Source organism: Notamacropus eugenii, chromosome 4, assembly GCF_028372415.1.
Source record: "Notamacropus eugenii isolate mMacEug1 chromosome 4, mMacEug1.pri_v2, whole genome shotgun sequence".
NCBI lineage: Eukaryota > Metazoa > Chordata > Mammalia > Diprotodontia > Macropodidae > Notamacropus > Notamacropus eugenii.
This window is the reverse complement of record NC_092875.1, coordinates 155,334,836-155,350,673: the sequence shown is the minus strand read 5'-3', so window position 1 is coordinate 155,350,673 and position 15,838 is coordinate 155,334,836. Positions and strand designations below refer to the sequence as shown.

At 38.7% G+C, this 15,838-nt stretch overlaps 1 protein-coding gene across 15 annotated transcripts in view; it reads left to right on the top strand.

Annotated features, from left to right (window-relative positions):
• The window catches only part of CPQ (carboxypeptidase Q), a 681,911-nt gene that overhangs the window by 561,239 nt on the left and 104,834 nt on the right, over positions 1-15,838 (top strand). For 14 of the 15 annotated variants that reach the window (XM_072603459.1, XM_072603458.1, XM_072603457.1 and 11 more), the window contains one exon: positions 3,088-3,289. In XM_072603459.1, coding sequence (XP_072459560.1) covers positions 3,088-3,289 — 202 coding nt within the window. Of the gene's footprint in view, positions 1-3,087; positions 3,290-5,455; positions 5,543-15,838 lie in introns of all 15 variants that reach the window. The other variant, XM_072603454.1, reaches the window with a different exon arrangement.

Genomic DNA, 15,838 nt, shown 5'->3' with positions numbered 1-15,838 from the left:
AATTTTACCTCTAGTCTTTAGTACTCCCTACCTCCTCAAATTATCTTGTAATCACCTCTATGTTTATGTGTTACAGCCTATAGTAGACTATAAACTCCTTGAGGGTAGGGAGTTTTTGTTTATTATCTCAGGATAGCATTCTCCTTGCCACTCTCCATAACTTTTAACTGGTGGCATCCATAGTCCTCTTCTGCAACTCCCAGCTGGCTATCTGTTGCTCCTTCTTTTGTAACTCTTTCTGTATGTCCCAACAGTAGGAAATCTCCCTGCCTCTCTTAACTTCATATAGATCTCCATCAGGTACTTGGTAGAGTCTGGATGAAATCACGGTTGAATATGCTCTTTTCCACAGCCCCAGGCATTGTTTTTCCTAACCAAATTAGCACTTCCCTTGGGTCTAGAAGCTTGTTAAAAATAGCCTTGTGGACCAGGAATAGGAAAGCTCCTCTACTTTGCTGCTTATATTTGAAGAGCCCTTCTTAGATTTCGTGATTCTCTTATGGCACAAGTAAGCTTCTATAATTAAAATCAGAGACTATAATCTCAGAAATATTTTGTAGAAACATTTATCTAACCTCAAAAAATTTGCAGAAATGAAATTTTATATAGAGTCAAGAATTAAAGATCCACAGAACATTAGTGTTGGAGGAACCTCAGAGATGAATTGGTCTAACTCCTTGCCTTATTTTAAGATGTGTAAACTAAGACCCAGAGAGATAGTTTTGTCTTGACTGATGTTACACAGCTAGTTAGTGGTATAGCTGTTGTTTAGTCTTTTTTCAGTCAGATCTGACTCTATGTGACCTCATTTTAAGGATTTCTTGGCAAAGATACTAGAATAATTTGCCTTTTCCTTCCCTAGCTCATTTTACAGATGAGAAAACTGAGGCAAACACGACTAAGTGACTTGCCCAGGGTGACACAACTAGTGCCTGCCACTGGATTTGAACTGAGATCTTCCTGACTCTAGGCCTGGCACTCTATCCACTGAGCCACCCAGCTGCCCTCATGGGATAGACAGGACCAGAATTCAAATCTCCTAACTTCTAGTACAGTGCTGTTGACTTCTCTTTCTGAACTGAGTGACAGATCAATAAACAATCATTGTTTATTCAAGTCATTGCAGGGTGAATGATTGAGTGGGTGGGGGAATATATTTTCAGAGTTCTAGGGGGCTTGAGAGAGTAACTAGATCAATGCCCTCCTTACTGCAAAAATCCCTTTTATAACATCTCTGACAAATAGTCATCCAGCCTCTGCTTGGATATATCTAGTGACAGGGAACTCACTTTCTTACAGAGAAGTCATTTCCTATTGAATAACTTCAATCTTAAGAAAATTCTTCTTGGGAGTGATCTAAAATCTATTTCCTCAAGTAATTCAGCATAAGCATTATTTAGGATCATAAGACTGTAGATTTAGAATTGAAAGTGACCTGCAAGCTCATCTAGCTTACCTTCTCCATTTTGTAGATGAAGAGAATAAAGTTCAAAGAGGTTTAAATGACTTGGCCAAAGCTGCACAGGTAGAACCAGAATTCAAACCCAGGTCTTGTTACCCTGAATCCATTTCTCTTCCTACTGGTCCCTTATTAATTTACTGCTTGTTATTTACTATAGTTATAATAAGATAAGGGCACCATTACAGACCTTAATGTATCTTGAGATGATAGTCAGAGCAAATAACATGAAGAAACAGATGGATGCTGCCAAACATATGGACTTGCCAGTGTGAAATGGCTTTAAATTTGGGGGATTTGAAAAGCTAAGCAAGTTTAAGGCTTGGGTGCCTTTGAGCTCTGCAGCCTGCAGTGAGTATCTTGTATTTTAAGCTCTCCCACTGAAAGCAGAGGCTACCTCCTCATCACTGTGCTTCCCCAGCTCACTTTATGTAGAAAGAGTTTCTCCATGGCCTGCCCAGGCTGAATCACCTGGGAATGGCGCTCTGCAGTTTTACACCAAGGGGACTAGCATTTGAGACCTTGAACTCTTACCTCCTACTCTGGGGATTTAATAGAAAGAACAACAAAATCAGAAACTTAAAGCAAACCTGCCAGACTTACAAGAATCCAGGCTTCAAAGAGGGCTGTGTCCAACTTGGATAGATCTGTGAAGAAAGCATCCCATGGAACGTATCTTTTACTCCCTAGTCCATGAGTAACAGAAGCATGAGAACTGTTACCTTTAGTACAAATAAGTTCCTTGAGTCTTATAACATAGGGCTGGAAGGTAACATTGTGTAATCTAGTACAATTCTCATTTTGATCATGAGAAAACTCAGTCTCAGAGAAAAGGAATTCATTCAAGGTCACAGAGATAGGAAGTAATAGATTTGAATCTTGGTCCTTTGATTCCAAGTTCTGTGCTTTTTTCCTACCATATAGGGTGGCATAATTAAGGTTTGCAAAAACACATTGTATATTATCTCATTTGATAGAAACAGGAAGATATGGTTTTATAGGATGTTAGATTTGGAGTAAAGAAGAACTTAGAATTCAATTTCCACCTCTGTGTGACATTTACTAGCTAAACGACCCTAAGCAAACCACTTTATCTCACTCAGCATCACTTTCCTTATCTGTAAATGTGGATGCTAATACTTGTAGTATCAACTTTATAGGATTGTGGTGAGGCTCAAATGAAATAGAACATAAAGAAAGTGCTTTGCAAACCCCAATGTAAATGTTAGATAGGTCATGGAGAATACACATTTTCATGACAATTTTTATTTTAAACAGTGCTTATGATCTTCATTAATTATCTTTCCAAATAGACTTTTAAGCTGGGCAGTAGAAAACTCCTTGAAGACGAGATGATATTTCTTTTTTGTATTTGTAACTACAGAACCAACTGCCATAGGTACTTCATTAATGTTTAATTGCATGGAGTAGGCATATGGTAATTTTGCCAGGCTACAGACTGCCCTGCTCTATTTACTCTGTGACCCTCAGATACTTAAACCTTCTAAGCCAGAGTATTTCTCATCATGGGAACAAATAAGTAAGGACTTTGTGTTGTTGTTCATTCTCAAGGGAAAACTGCAGAAGAGAATGAATGTGAACTAAACTGTTTTCTCTCTTGCGTTTAGGTCAACATCTCTAACTTTAGCCTGGTAATGGAGTCTGACCTGGGCACTTTCATGCCCACAGGTCTGCAATTCACTGGGAGTGATAAAGCCCGGGCTATTATAAAGGAGGTTATGAACTTGCTACAACCCATCAATATCACCCAAGTCTTTGAAGGTGGAGAAGGAACTGACATTAACTACTGGATCCAAGCTGGAGTACCTGGTAAGACTGCTTAACGTGGAAAATAGGAGTGTAGAATTGAAGTAAAATGAAGTGAACTCTACAATCACAACTTTTGAAATTCTAAAGCTGTATTCCAATATGACCAGATGAAATGCCAGAGGTGACCCTACTTACTGCTGGTGTGGTCAGCTACCTGAACATCATGATTTGAGGAGTATCTAGAAAAATCTACTGAACCCTAATACCTCCCATAACCTAGATCCCACATGGCCCCACCATTCTCTCGGGGTTCTAGCTTTCTGAGATCAGTGAAGAGCTGGACATGCAAATAAAGGCAAAAACATGATTCCTATCTTCAGTGAGCTCACATTTTAATGGGGGAAACAACATGTAAATAATTAAATACATGTAAGATATACACAGTATAAATGCAAACCTCAGTGTAACAGTATAAATCTCAGTGTATACAGTATAATATTCAGAGGGAAGCATGAGCATTGGGAGGAAACGGGGTGACTGAGACCCTCTTACAGAAAGTGAAATTTGAATTGAGACTTAAAGGAAGTCAGGAAAGTCAAAGAGGCAGAGATGAGGAGGGAGACGATTCCAGCCAAGGGAGACAGCTTGTGAAAAGACACAGAGTCAAGAGATGGAGTTTAAGTCAAGAGATGTGTTCGAAAGCGCAAGTTGTCCAATGTCATGTATGACATTACATAGAAAGGAGGTAAGATATAAGGAAACTATAAGTATAGGAAGGGTCCAGCTTACCAAAAGCTTTAATAAGCCCAACAGAGTATTCTATATTTGATCCTGGAGGATTTCATAGTTTTGTTTTGTTTTCCTTTTTAGTTAAGTGGTGTAGTGGGTAGAGTACTAATAGGGAACCTGGGTTCAAGCCTGGCATCTGACATCAATACTAGTATTAGTAATAGCTTTTATGTAGTATTTATTACATGCCAGGAACTGTGCTAAGGGTTTTAAAAATATCTCATTTTATCCTTGAAACCAGTTCGGGAGGTAGGAGCTTTCATTATTCCCATTTTATAGGTGAGAAAACTGAGGCACATAAAAGTTAAGTGACTTGTTCAAGCTATCTGAGATAGGATTTAAACCGAAGTCTTCCAGTCTACAGATCCAGAACTCCATCTATTGTGCCACATATAGTTATTGTGACTATGAGCATGTCACTTCATTTCTGTGGGCATCAGTTTCCTCATCTGTAAAGTGGAGATTATAATAGCACCTAGTTCTCAGGATTGTTGCAAGGCATAAACAAGATAATAATTGTAAAGCACTTAGAATAGTATCTGGCACACTGTAAGTGCTATATAAATATTGATTATTACTATTGGTTGTTAGTATCACCTGTAAAATAAGGGTCATTGGACCAAACGGCTTCTAAGGTCTCTACCAGCTATAAATCTATGATTCAAGAATTTTAATGGAAAATGAAGGCTTATAGCCAATTGAGATAAATTTACGAAATATTGTATGATCATGATTTTACACTTTAAACCTTTGGACAAGCTGAGAAAGAATGCTTGACCACAGAATTAGAAGGCAGGGCCCCAGACTGGTTTCTGAGAGCCTTTTGGGCATTGGTGTTTACCCTCCTGTCTTTCCTACTCCAGGACCCATGTAGAAAGCAAGTATATTAGTGCTGAAGAAAACTTCCTATAATATGAACTCTCTTCTACCCTCAAAAAGAGGCAAGAGAGGGTAGAAGATGCCTTTCTGTGACAGCATTTGACGGGCCTTCTACCACTGTGTCATCATCGTGGCATGGAGGTCGTTCAGAGATGCTTGCCTCACTCAGCAAACAGCCTTGGTTGCCATAGTTCTCTCACATTCTGCGTATAACAGCGCTGGATCAAGTAACAGTAACAGCCGGGAGATCAGGTTGAGGCTCATGCTGCGGCTCCTCCAAATTTTCTTAACTGAGCTTGTTTCCTGTCTCTAAAGGAAAAGGAATGGGGGATAGGGGATAGGCAACCTCATACTGGTCTGCCCCCCAGAAGCTTAGGCTCTACTTTCAATAGTTGTTTGATTTTGAAATCTCGTTTCAATACAATTCTACAAACATTTAATTAAGTGACTATGGACAATATTGTGAGAGGCAAGAGAGATAAAAAGAAAAAGAAGCGTATTGGCCACTGCCCTCAAGGATCTTACATTCTTTTGTTGTTTTCGAAAACATTTCTGCAGCTGACCCAGTGGACAAGAGTGCTGGTTTGGAAACAAGGAGATCTGGGTTCAAATTCTGCCTCAGACATCCTCGCTAAGAGATCCTGGGCAAGTCTCTTAATCTCTGTCTGCCTCAACCTTAAATGGGGATAATAGCACCTACCTCCCAGGGTGGTTGTGAGTATCAGATGAGATAATATACATAGTGCTTAGCACAGTGCTGGCAGATACCAGGTGCTTAATAAATTCTTGTTCTCCTCTCCTTCCCATCTCTATTATGTGCACTGTGAGAGGCCTTAGAGGCACAAAGAAAAAATTTCACAGTATCAGCCCCTGCCCTTTAAGAGCTTACGCTCTGTTATTGTTCTGAAAAGTATCTCTCTAGGTACAAAGATTTCAGCACTACAGGAGCAAATAACCACTCCCTCCCTGATTTACCTATGCAAACAACCAGCTATTTTTTTTATTTGTAAAGTAGATTTCACCAGCAGAGTACTATGTGTTTAAGGTTTTTTGTGGGGAGGAGTGGAGATTAATGGCTTGTATTCTACTTATGATACTGTAGATTACAATCATATTTTTGACTTTAAGGCTTAAAATAATCTTTCACAACTAAAAATAGAGTAAGTTATCTTAAAAAAAATACAGGACTCAAATTCTTTTCATTCTCTCTATGTATATATGCTAACCAAACTTTGAGACTGTCTTAAAGGAGCAGTCCTGTTCATAGCACTAGTAAATATATCATTTAGACCAGACATCTCAAAGCATCCCTGGGTGTGAGTCAATCAAGAACCATGTATTTGACAGGCATGATGTGCCAGGAACTCTACTAGGTACAATGGATACAGATGAGATGTGAGATGGTCTCTCATCTCAAGGACCTCTCACTCTCCTGGAGGGGTAGAACAGTTCTGTGCATAGATCAATAGGGAACAAAGATAAAATAGATGCAATGTCATTTCAAAAGTGGGACACACAATTAGGAGAATTAGGAAAGGCCTCTGGAAGGTGGTGGCACTTGAATTGAGCCTAGAAGGAAGAGAGGGTTTCTAAGACATAGAGATAAGAAAGGAGAACATTTTTGGCATGGGGCAGTGGTGAATGCCTTTTGCAAAGGCATGAAGGGAGGAAATGAGATGTCAGATATAGGGAAAAACAATTAGTCCAGGTTGGCTAAAGGTAGAATACATGAGGAGGAGTCATAGGTAATTATCCTAGTAAGATAGTCTAGAGTCAGATTGTGAGGGGCATTGAATGCCAAAGAAGTTTATATTTGGCCCAAGGGGGCAATGGGGAAATTCTTGGTCAGGGAAGTTAGATGGTCAGTGTCTTTAATTACTGTCTTTCAATGATATTCAGTAAATATCTATGAAATGTCTATTACAGGCTTTGTTCTTATTGTACTTATTGTTCTAGAGGAAATAAAGAAGAGTCAGATGGAATCTCTGCCTTCCCTGAAATTTTATTGGGTACTCTGATCATTTATCATTGATTCTTCTGCAGTCAGTCCTCAACTTAGTGTCTGGAGGCAGGGCAGGTGCCATTTAAGTTATATTGAAGAGTTATTGTTTTGGAAATTCTAGTTCTTTAGCAGAAAGTTTCTTAAGATGTATGAATCAATAAACAATCATTTACTAAGTGCATGCAAAAAATTCAAATTAATTCATCTATCTACTATTTACTATCTATTTTGGGCAAAATTTTGGTGAAATATAGGGGAGTTGGGAGAAGCGGGTGATGATAATGGCTAAAATTAGCTAGAATCATAGAACTTTAGAACTGGAAGCCATCTTGGATACCCTATTTAATCATATCCTCTCCTTTTATAGAGAAGTTAATGATAATTCCCAATTTGTAGAAATAATCAATGACTGGTCTGAGGCTAGAACCCTCATCTCATGGCTTAGTATTTGTGCTCGTACATTCTACTCTTGTACATTTGCATGATGTCTATCTTTCTCACTAAGCTGGATAGTTAAGATGTAGTCATATCGTTTTGTTTTGTTTTTTTCATATATAAAGCCAGATCCATTTGGTAGTGGTAGATTGCAATTGATGACTTGTTGGTTAGTGTTGTTAAATTGTCAGCTTGGATTTTTTTCTGCTTTAATGAAACTGAAATGTGTGGATCATCATGGGTACCAGAAACCCTCCACTCCCATGATAGCACCATTGGGGGTTCTGAACTAATGAAATCATGTTTTGTGTTATTCGAATTACTTTTAAATTTCTTAAGGGATACATTTCTTCATTTCCACTAGTATGGAGGATTTTAGTTTTCATCTATCTACCAGAGTAATTTGTGACTAGAAGAAAGGAGTGTGTTCTAAATAACTCTTTTTTTTTCATCTCCCATTCTCCTCTCTTTCTCTAAATGGGGAAGGCTATTGTATTCAGTGGTTCATTTAAAGCAGTAAATGTTTTCCTGGAATTCTCTTTACTTTCCTTTTGAGTCCTATGATGGGAACTGGAGGATTGCTGTTTTCCTTTTAATTCTTTTGAAACTAGCATTGAGTCTTTCAAAATTTTACTATTCCTAGAAATTAAGATGAGGCTGCTTTGATTGTGATTCTTATTTCTCACTGAAAATTTCAGGAACTAGAAATTTGAGAAAAAGATAAAGAGCAGCTGTCAGTCTCAAATGGAAAATTAAAATGTACAAATTGGGTGCTCTTTCCCCTTGGAGACCTATTACCCATGTAAACATACTTACTAAACTGTCATTTGAAGAATTATTCACTCAAATTTTCTTTTTCTTTTTTTTCAAAATCAAGCCCTTTCCTTGAATGATTTTTTTGTTAAGGCAAAGGAACTCTCCAGCAGTGAAGCAAAGTATTATCAAACTGTGAGCTGTGAACTTTTCAATTCAATTCAACAGACATATATTAAATAAGTACTATGTGCTGATACTGAGGATACAAAGACAAAAATGAAAATAGTTCCTGCCTTTAAGGAGTTTACATTCTACTAGAGGAAAAGTACATAAATAAATATACATTAATGCAAAATATATTCAATTCATATACAAAGTATTTTTAGAGAAGCAGTTCTGGGGAGGTCATTGAGAAAAACCTTAGGTAGGAGGTAGCTTCCTAAGCTGAGCCTTGTGACTGGAGCTAGGGGTTCCAAGAGTCAAAAATGATGATAAAAAGCATCAGAGACAGCCTATGAAAAGGTATGTAGGAATATGGAATATGGAATATTGTATAAAAGGCACAGAAAATGTAGATTAGTTTGGTTAGAGCATAAAATATACAATTAGAAGTATTATAAACTAAGTCTGGTGAGGTGGATTGGAAGTAAATTATGAAGGACTTTAAATCTCTAAATACTAAACTGAAGAGTTTTCATCCTAGAGGCAGTGGACATCCTCTAAAGCTTATCATATAGCAGAATGTATGGTTAGATCTGTGCTTTAGGCATGTCATTTTTGCAGCTGGATAGAAGATAGATTGGTAAAGGGAAAGACTAGAGGCAAAAAGACCAATTTTTTTTTTTTTGCAATTTTACTATATTGTTTTTTGCAGTAGTCTATGTAGCAGAAATATGGACTATTGAAATAGCTGTGTGAATAGAGAGAATAGGATTGATGGAAGAGATATAGAGATAAGACTGACAAGACTTGGCAACTGACCTAATATGGAGAATTAGCAAGGGGGAAGAATCGAGAATAATACCAAGGTTGAAAACTGAAATACCATGGAGGATGGTGGTTGCCCTCAAAAGAAGTAAAAATGTTAGCAAGAAGAGTGTTTGGGGAAAAAGATGACTTCTATTCTGGTCATGTTGTGTTAGAGATGCCTATAGGACATCCAAGTGGAGTTGTCCAGAAGCCAGCTGGGGATGTAGGCCTTGGAGATAACGAGAAAGACAAAGACTTGACATATGGATTTGGGAATCGTCTGCATGAAAATAGTAATTCAGTTCTTGGGAGTTGAAGAGATCACCAATAAAGAGATTGTAGAAAGGAAAGGAAAGTAGAAAAGAAAGAAGAGGAGAGGATAGGATAGGAGGGAAGGGAAGGAAGAAAAAGGGAAGAGAGGAGAGGAGATGGAAGGGAGGGAAGAAGAAAAAGGGAAGAGAACCTTAGAATACACCTACACATAGATAGTAATCCACCAAAGGACACAGGAATAATCAGACAGGTAAAAGGAGAACCAGTAGAGATCACTGACACAAAAATCCAAGAAGAAAGTAGGCAGAAAGCAGTGGTCCACAATGTTAAACATTGCAGAGAGGTCAAGAAAGATGAAGACTGAAAAAAGATGAATAGCTTTAGCTTTGGTGTCCTTAAAGAGAAAAATTTCAGTCAAGTGATAAGATCAGGAGACAGATCACAGAGGGAGAGAGGCTACTGGAATATCATAATTCCTGAGGTATAGAAATGGCATTAAAGAAAATCAAGACTTAAAAGCAGCTGGATTGGATTATGTATATATAGTGGAGATCCATGCTAGCAGTCATGCAGTTGTAAAGTCTTTGAAGTACTAATATGCAAGGTAAAGGAGAAGTTACCAAGGGCATAGAAAAAAAAAATCTTAGATTTTATTAGTACAAAAAATGAAAGTCTACCAAGAGAATATGAATAACTACTGACCTATGTGACTAATTTCCTATCTATGCAAAATCTTTATGAAAGTCATCTTTATACAAATCAAGGGCAAACTAGTTATTAAAATTATTAAAGAATAAGAAGGTTTTTGCATCTTATTCTCAACAATAGACCTCATCTTTGCCATTTTGCAATTATCTAAAGAGGTAGCAGATATAAGATTCCATTGTGCTTATTTTCTGTCGATTATGGAAAAAACCACTTGATATGGTAGAACAAAACACAACTTTACAGGCTCTTTCAACAGCAAGGTGCCACTCATCTATACATCAAAATTATTTAAGATTTTTTAGAAGATATAATAACAGAAATAACCCTCTCAGTCACCCTTTAATAATAAATGTCAGATAAGACATAAAACAGGGAAATGTATGCTTGCCAAAGGCATTCACCCCTGTGATAGAAGAGATCTAATGTGGAGTCAGGTCAAAGAGGGATTATTCATGGATAGTGAAGTCTTCCAAATGCTACTGTTTGCAAATGACATTGGGATGATTGCATGAGATTTGTAATTAGTCAATGGGGTTTGTCTTATATATCCACCCTGGAAAAACCAAACTGATGAAGAATGTTTGTTGTCCACATTTCAACATGTATTTGGAGAAACACCCTGAAGAGCTCATTCATCAGTATCCTTATCTCTATATGAGCTTCTCTTTCTATATTACACACACACATATATATTTATATTTATATGACAATGAAGATTGAAAATGAATTGGACCCAGAGTTAAACAGGAGAGGAAGTCAGACTAAATTACCTTAAGGAAATTGGAAAACTGCTTTACTGACCTCAAGCTTTCTGTGAAAGTAAAGGCCCATCATGCTACTATTACATTCTATTAGAGTTACTTATGGCGGTGAGACATGGAGCATGTCTCATTTTGACGAATTAAAGCATGTGGGAAGTTACTAGAGAACTGTCCAGTGGGAATGAGCTGGCCACAGTACATACCAAAGAAGAACTCTAAAGAACAGGACTAAAAGATGTTATCAAGGAATTGTATAATAAGATGAAAAGGTCACTTGGCAAGAATGAAAGGATGAAGACAGCCAGAATGTTCCATTCTTCTCAATGTATGGAGAAAGGGAGAAAGGTAATCAGCAATGGACACCCTATGGGGAACTTATGGAAGGGCATAGACAAGAGTCACAGTTTAAGCAGGCCTGGATAGGTTGCAGTTATCATCGTAGTAAGGTATTCTAGTATTAATGAGACCATGGATCCATTTGACTATTAAGTGATAAGAAGCAGAAACTCAATCCCATTGTACTCAGTACTGGCCAGATCCTTACAAGAACTACCCCTCTAATTTCTAATTACTTTATCAATGAGCTAGCTTTACTCAGATAAAAGGATTGTAGCAAAATAGCCACAGAATGACTCGAAGTGTTGAAAAATACTTTATGAGTAAAAAATAAACTGAGGTCATCTATCCTGAAAAAAGAAAGTTACAGAGGAGCTTAGATAAATGATATCAAATGGACAATTTCATGAGGCTAAAGTTAGATGGAGTGAGGGTGGACCATGACCCTTGGTATGAGGAGGGGAGGATGCCAACAGGTACTATCAAATTGACTAAGCTTTGGGGAGGATGCACTGAACCAGAAAAGCACTCAGCATGGTGACCATGTCTGCATTTTGCCTCCTGGCGCAGTTCTGATTATCCTTTCCTATGTCTTTGTTTCGAGAGGTTTTTCTTTTTGCATATCTTAGCATCTTGAACTTGGATGTAGAACAGACTCCCTGATACCAGCCAGGCTAGGTTTCTTGGTTTATGCATCTTTGCCTCTAGTTCAGATCTAGTCCCTTTTATCCCGAGGCAAAGATTATACTTCACTGCCTAGATGTCTCCCTAATCACTCACACATGTTGGTCCAGCCTTAGGCAGACCTTACAGTGTTGTCTGGCTCCAAAACAAATGACTTGTAGCTCAGAGTGACAGAATTTCTTGCCATACTGCAAGTCTCTCACCCCCTAAATCTTACCCTGCCCTGAAACCTAGCAAGTATTTTCAGAGGCTGCATCACTGTAACAAAAGCTATCTCATTCTTCTGCAAATCTGGCCACCATACATAGTAAGGCTGTCACTTGGAAGGTAGCAAACTCTTGGTTTAGGCAAGACCCCATCATGCCCACCATGAAGTTTGGTCATGTTTTAGTCCATTCATCTACACAGAACATGCCCTTCTGTGAGAACTCTAGTTTCTACTTATGTTTCTTGTTCTTTTCCTACACTTATCCTACCTACAACAATTTCTGTGGTACAGAACTACCTGGAAGAGTAGAGACCACCCAGGCTAACTTTTACGATATACTATATGCATCCAAAATGGTTTAGCTTGTGGTACAACCTGCTTAGGACCCTCACAGACTCAAGTTCAGATTGTTGAGGTTTATATTGGTAATTTACCTCTCTGCCTTCCTCATGCTTCCACTCATTTAAGAAAGTTACAATTGCTAAATTTATTCAGCTCTATGTATTTATTTAATAGATCCAGAAAACAGCTTTAGTAAAACACTTAATTAGGATATAAATGAATTTTAATGAATGAATGGTGATAGAAAACTATATTGCAGCACATTTTCAAACAAGTGAAATCTCATGTTCCCTTCTCCCCAGAGTAATTTGGGAAAAGACCTTCTACAAAGATTTATAGCTATAATGGGGAAGATAATATTTTTTCTTCAAATAGAGTGAGAGTTCAGTGCCTTCAATGTAAATAGGATTGGCATTCCTTTTTTAAAACTGCTTCTGCCAGTATCTACAACCCATCTCTTTCCATTCTCTGTAAAGTTCTTGCTTGGTTTTGCTCATCATTCACTTGATTGTTGATATCTCTATGTTTCCTTCATTTATCTTTCCCTCCTTGTGGTCACAAACTGGCAGAGACCTCTCTTACTCTTCATCTTCCTTTAGACTCCAGCCACCATCCATAGATGTCCTATGCACATACATCCTCAGGGAAAATGGGGCCTTAGTTCTCATCCGATAAACATTCATGCTCTGTGGCAAGGCATCTTGGGAAGTGTAATCTTTTTCTATTATACAAACCTGTTACATCTTTCTTCCAGTTAAAAAATAATTTACTTTAAATTACACTGAGTGCATCTGTGTAGTCCATAGACATCCTACAACTGTGGACCAACCATAATGGAATTGCAAGGGAACCTTAGAACATAAAAAACTGACTCTGACTATGTTCCTGCAATTTCCATGCCAATAGACCTTTCTGGAAGCTGGTAGAAAAGGTGGCAGTCTCCTTTCTTATCACTCAGGTGGTTAAGTCCTATGGCTTGACTTCTGGGGTTACAATCCTTAACCCATAGACTTATTGTGTTCCATGAGTCCTTGGTGTGATGGGATCATCTTAAACCTGAACTATGCCCTCTGTGAATCTTCAGTTACCATCATTGATTATGAGTAAAATAAATAATACATTTGTAATGGGGGTTTGGTACATGCCTAGTCCACCTAAGATGGTATCACCAACATGGAAGACACCAGAGACCTGCTCTGGGATACTAGAAATCTAGACCATATGTAGACATTCTGTGTTGATCTGACATTCGGTTGAGAGCAGTCTTTTCTCATTGCCAGAAATGTTGGCATCTTTAGTGTGCTGACAGCAATGGCTACATTAACATCTGGGGGTAAAGGATTTACTAGTGAGTAACATGCTGCAATGAGATGAGGGCTGCCTCTTTCTTGCCTCTCTCACCCCAACCTTAAGCCAGAAGGTCCTAAGAATAGGTCTAGGATGATCCTTTTCTGCATTCTTTAATGTTCTAGTTACAAGGAGTCATGAGTCATGAGGATATTGGAGTCCAAAAATCTAGAATGGATATTGCAGCTAATCTAATAGTAATACCAGTGAGGAGCATGAGTCTGGGTGTGGTAGCCTAGTGGGACTTTGATCCTGAACTTAGTGATACCGATGCTATGTAGGAACTGAGGTAAATTGTGAACCTAATCCCCCTCTCCACTCCATCCCCACCTGGGATCTCATAAGGGGGGGTCGTAGTTGTGTAGGAGGGAGGGTTAATTATGCTCCCAAAGGTTTGAGGGAATATTTGTTCTTGCTGTTATTTTTCAAGTAAATATTGCTTTGTAAAGGCTAATCTGCCTTGGCTAAATGGAACTGGGATGCTAGTCACTGGACCTCTAAAATGAGGGAACACATGCAGTAGGGACTTGAGCCAATGACAGAGAAAAGAGACTCCCCAGTTCCTTCAGGGTCCTAGAGAACCCTGAGGAGGAAGGCATGGTTAAAGTGTAACAGATCTGGTCCTCCAGAGAGTGGGGCCAGAATCAAATTGTGTTATTCATAATAGCCTTGATACTCCAATATGAAGGTGCTATATCTGATACCTAATGGACTGGCAGGCATGCAAGTCCAATGAGAATGTAGAAGGGCAGTGTACAATATGCATACCACAGAGTTAGTATAGACCATGCAACCATGCCATGGCTCTAATGTTTAGAGAAACATCTGTAGAAAGGGGCTGTATATGAGCCCATGATCTGACAGACTTGACTGAGTCAAATGGGAGGATAGTGGATTCCTTTGCTGATCAGATGGGTTCACTGATACATAGGAGTATCATGATGGATGGACTTGCATAGCTCAGTGACTATATGAGCTATGCTGTTTAGGGTTGGTTGCTCAAGATCGACAGGTCACAGGGGAGAGTTCTAACAAAAGGTGATCCACTTGAGAAGGAAATGACAAACCACTCCAGTGTGTTTGCCAAGAAAACCCCCTGGACATTTGGTTCACAGGGTCACAAAGAGTTAGACATAACTGAATGACTGAACAACAACAAACTGCCATGATTTTGGGTATCAAGACACATGACCCTTCATGTTGCAGCTGTCATTCAATGAGTGTTTGCTGAGTGCTTACTAAATTCGTTGCATTGTATTGGTGCTACAAAGAATATCTAGAAATGATGAAGACATGTTCTCTTTCAAAGTAAACTCTCACCTATGACTCTAAGAAGTTGTAATGGCCATACCCTGGTCAACCATCTTGGCAAATGGGCTAAAAAAGGGTAGCCAATAGGCCTCAACTTGTCAGTGAATTAGGAGGCTGTCTACCCCAAGCATGCAAATACTTCCTCCTAGTGGAATGGGCAGATGAGAATTGCACGTTCCAGTGGTCATGAAGGTGGCTAAAGCAGGTACTGTGGAGCAAATAGAGCTTGGTCAGGCACTGAAGATGCCAAGATCATCCACTGTATCCCAGGTCATCACCAGCCATCTTGATTTGTCTTTGTCACTGGACTCTGATGACTCTGGAGGAGATAGTGAGGCTGATGACTTTCTGCAAACCTGCCTCACTTCAATCCAATTCATATACAAGCCAAGACATCATCCCGTTATGTCAGTGGTCTTCTTTGAAAAGGTAGGACAAACAACATCAATGTGAGGGCAGTGCTCTGGCTAAGCTGAGCTACTTTATATTTATGAATGTGTTTTACACTTTTGCTATTCATGTCTTTCACTTGGTCCTCTATTCCCTAAAATGCACTTCCACCTCCAATTTGGACTATCAGAATTCTATCTTTCAAGACCCAATTCCCATCCTCCATTTGTGCCTACTGAAATTCTTCCTTACTTTTCATTTCTCAATTAGGTCTTGTGTCCTCCATGAAGCCAAGCCCTCAGCTAGAAGTAATCTTTCCTTCACTGAACTTATAGCACTATGTCTGGGGGAATGCAAAGTTTAGATAAAATGCAGTTCCTCTCTTCCTCAAGCTTATAGCCTAGTATGGGAGTTGAGAC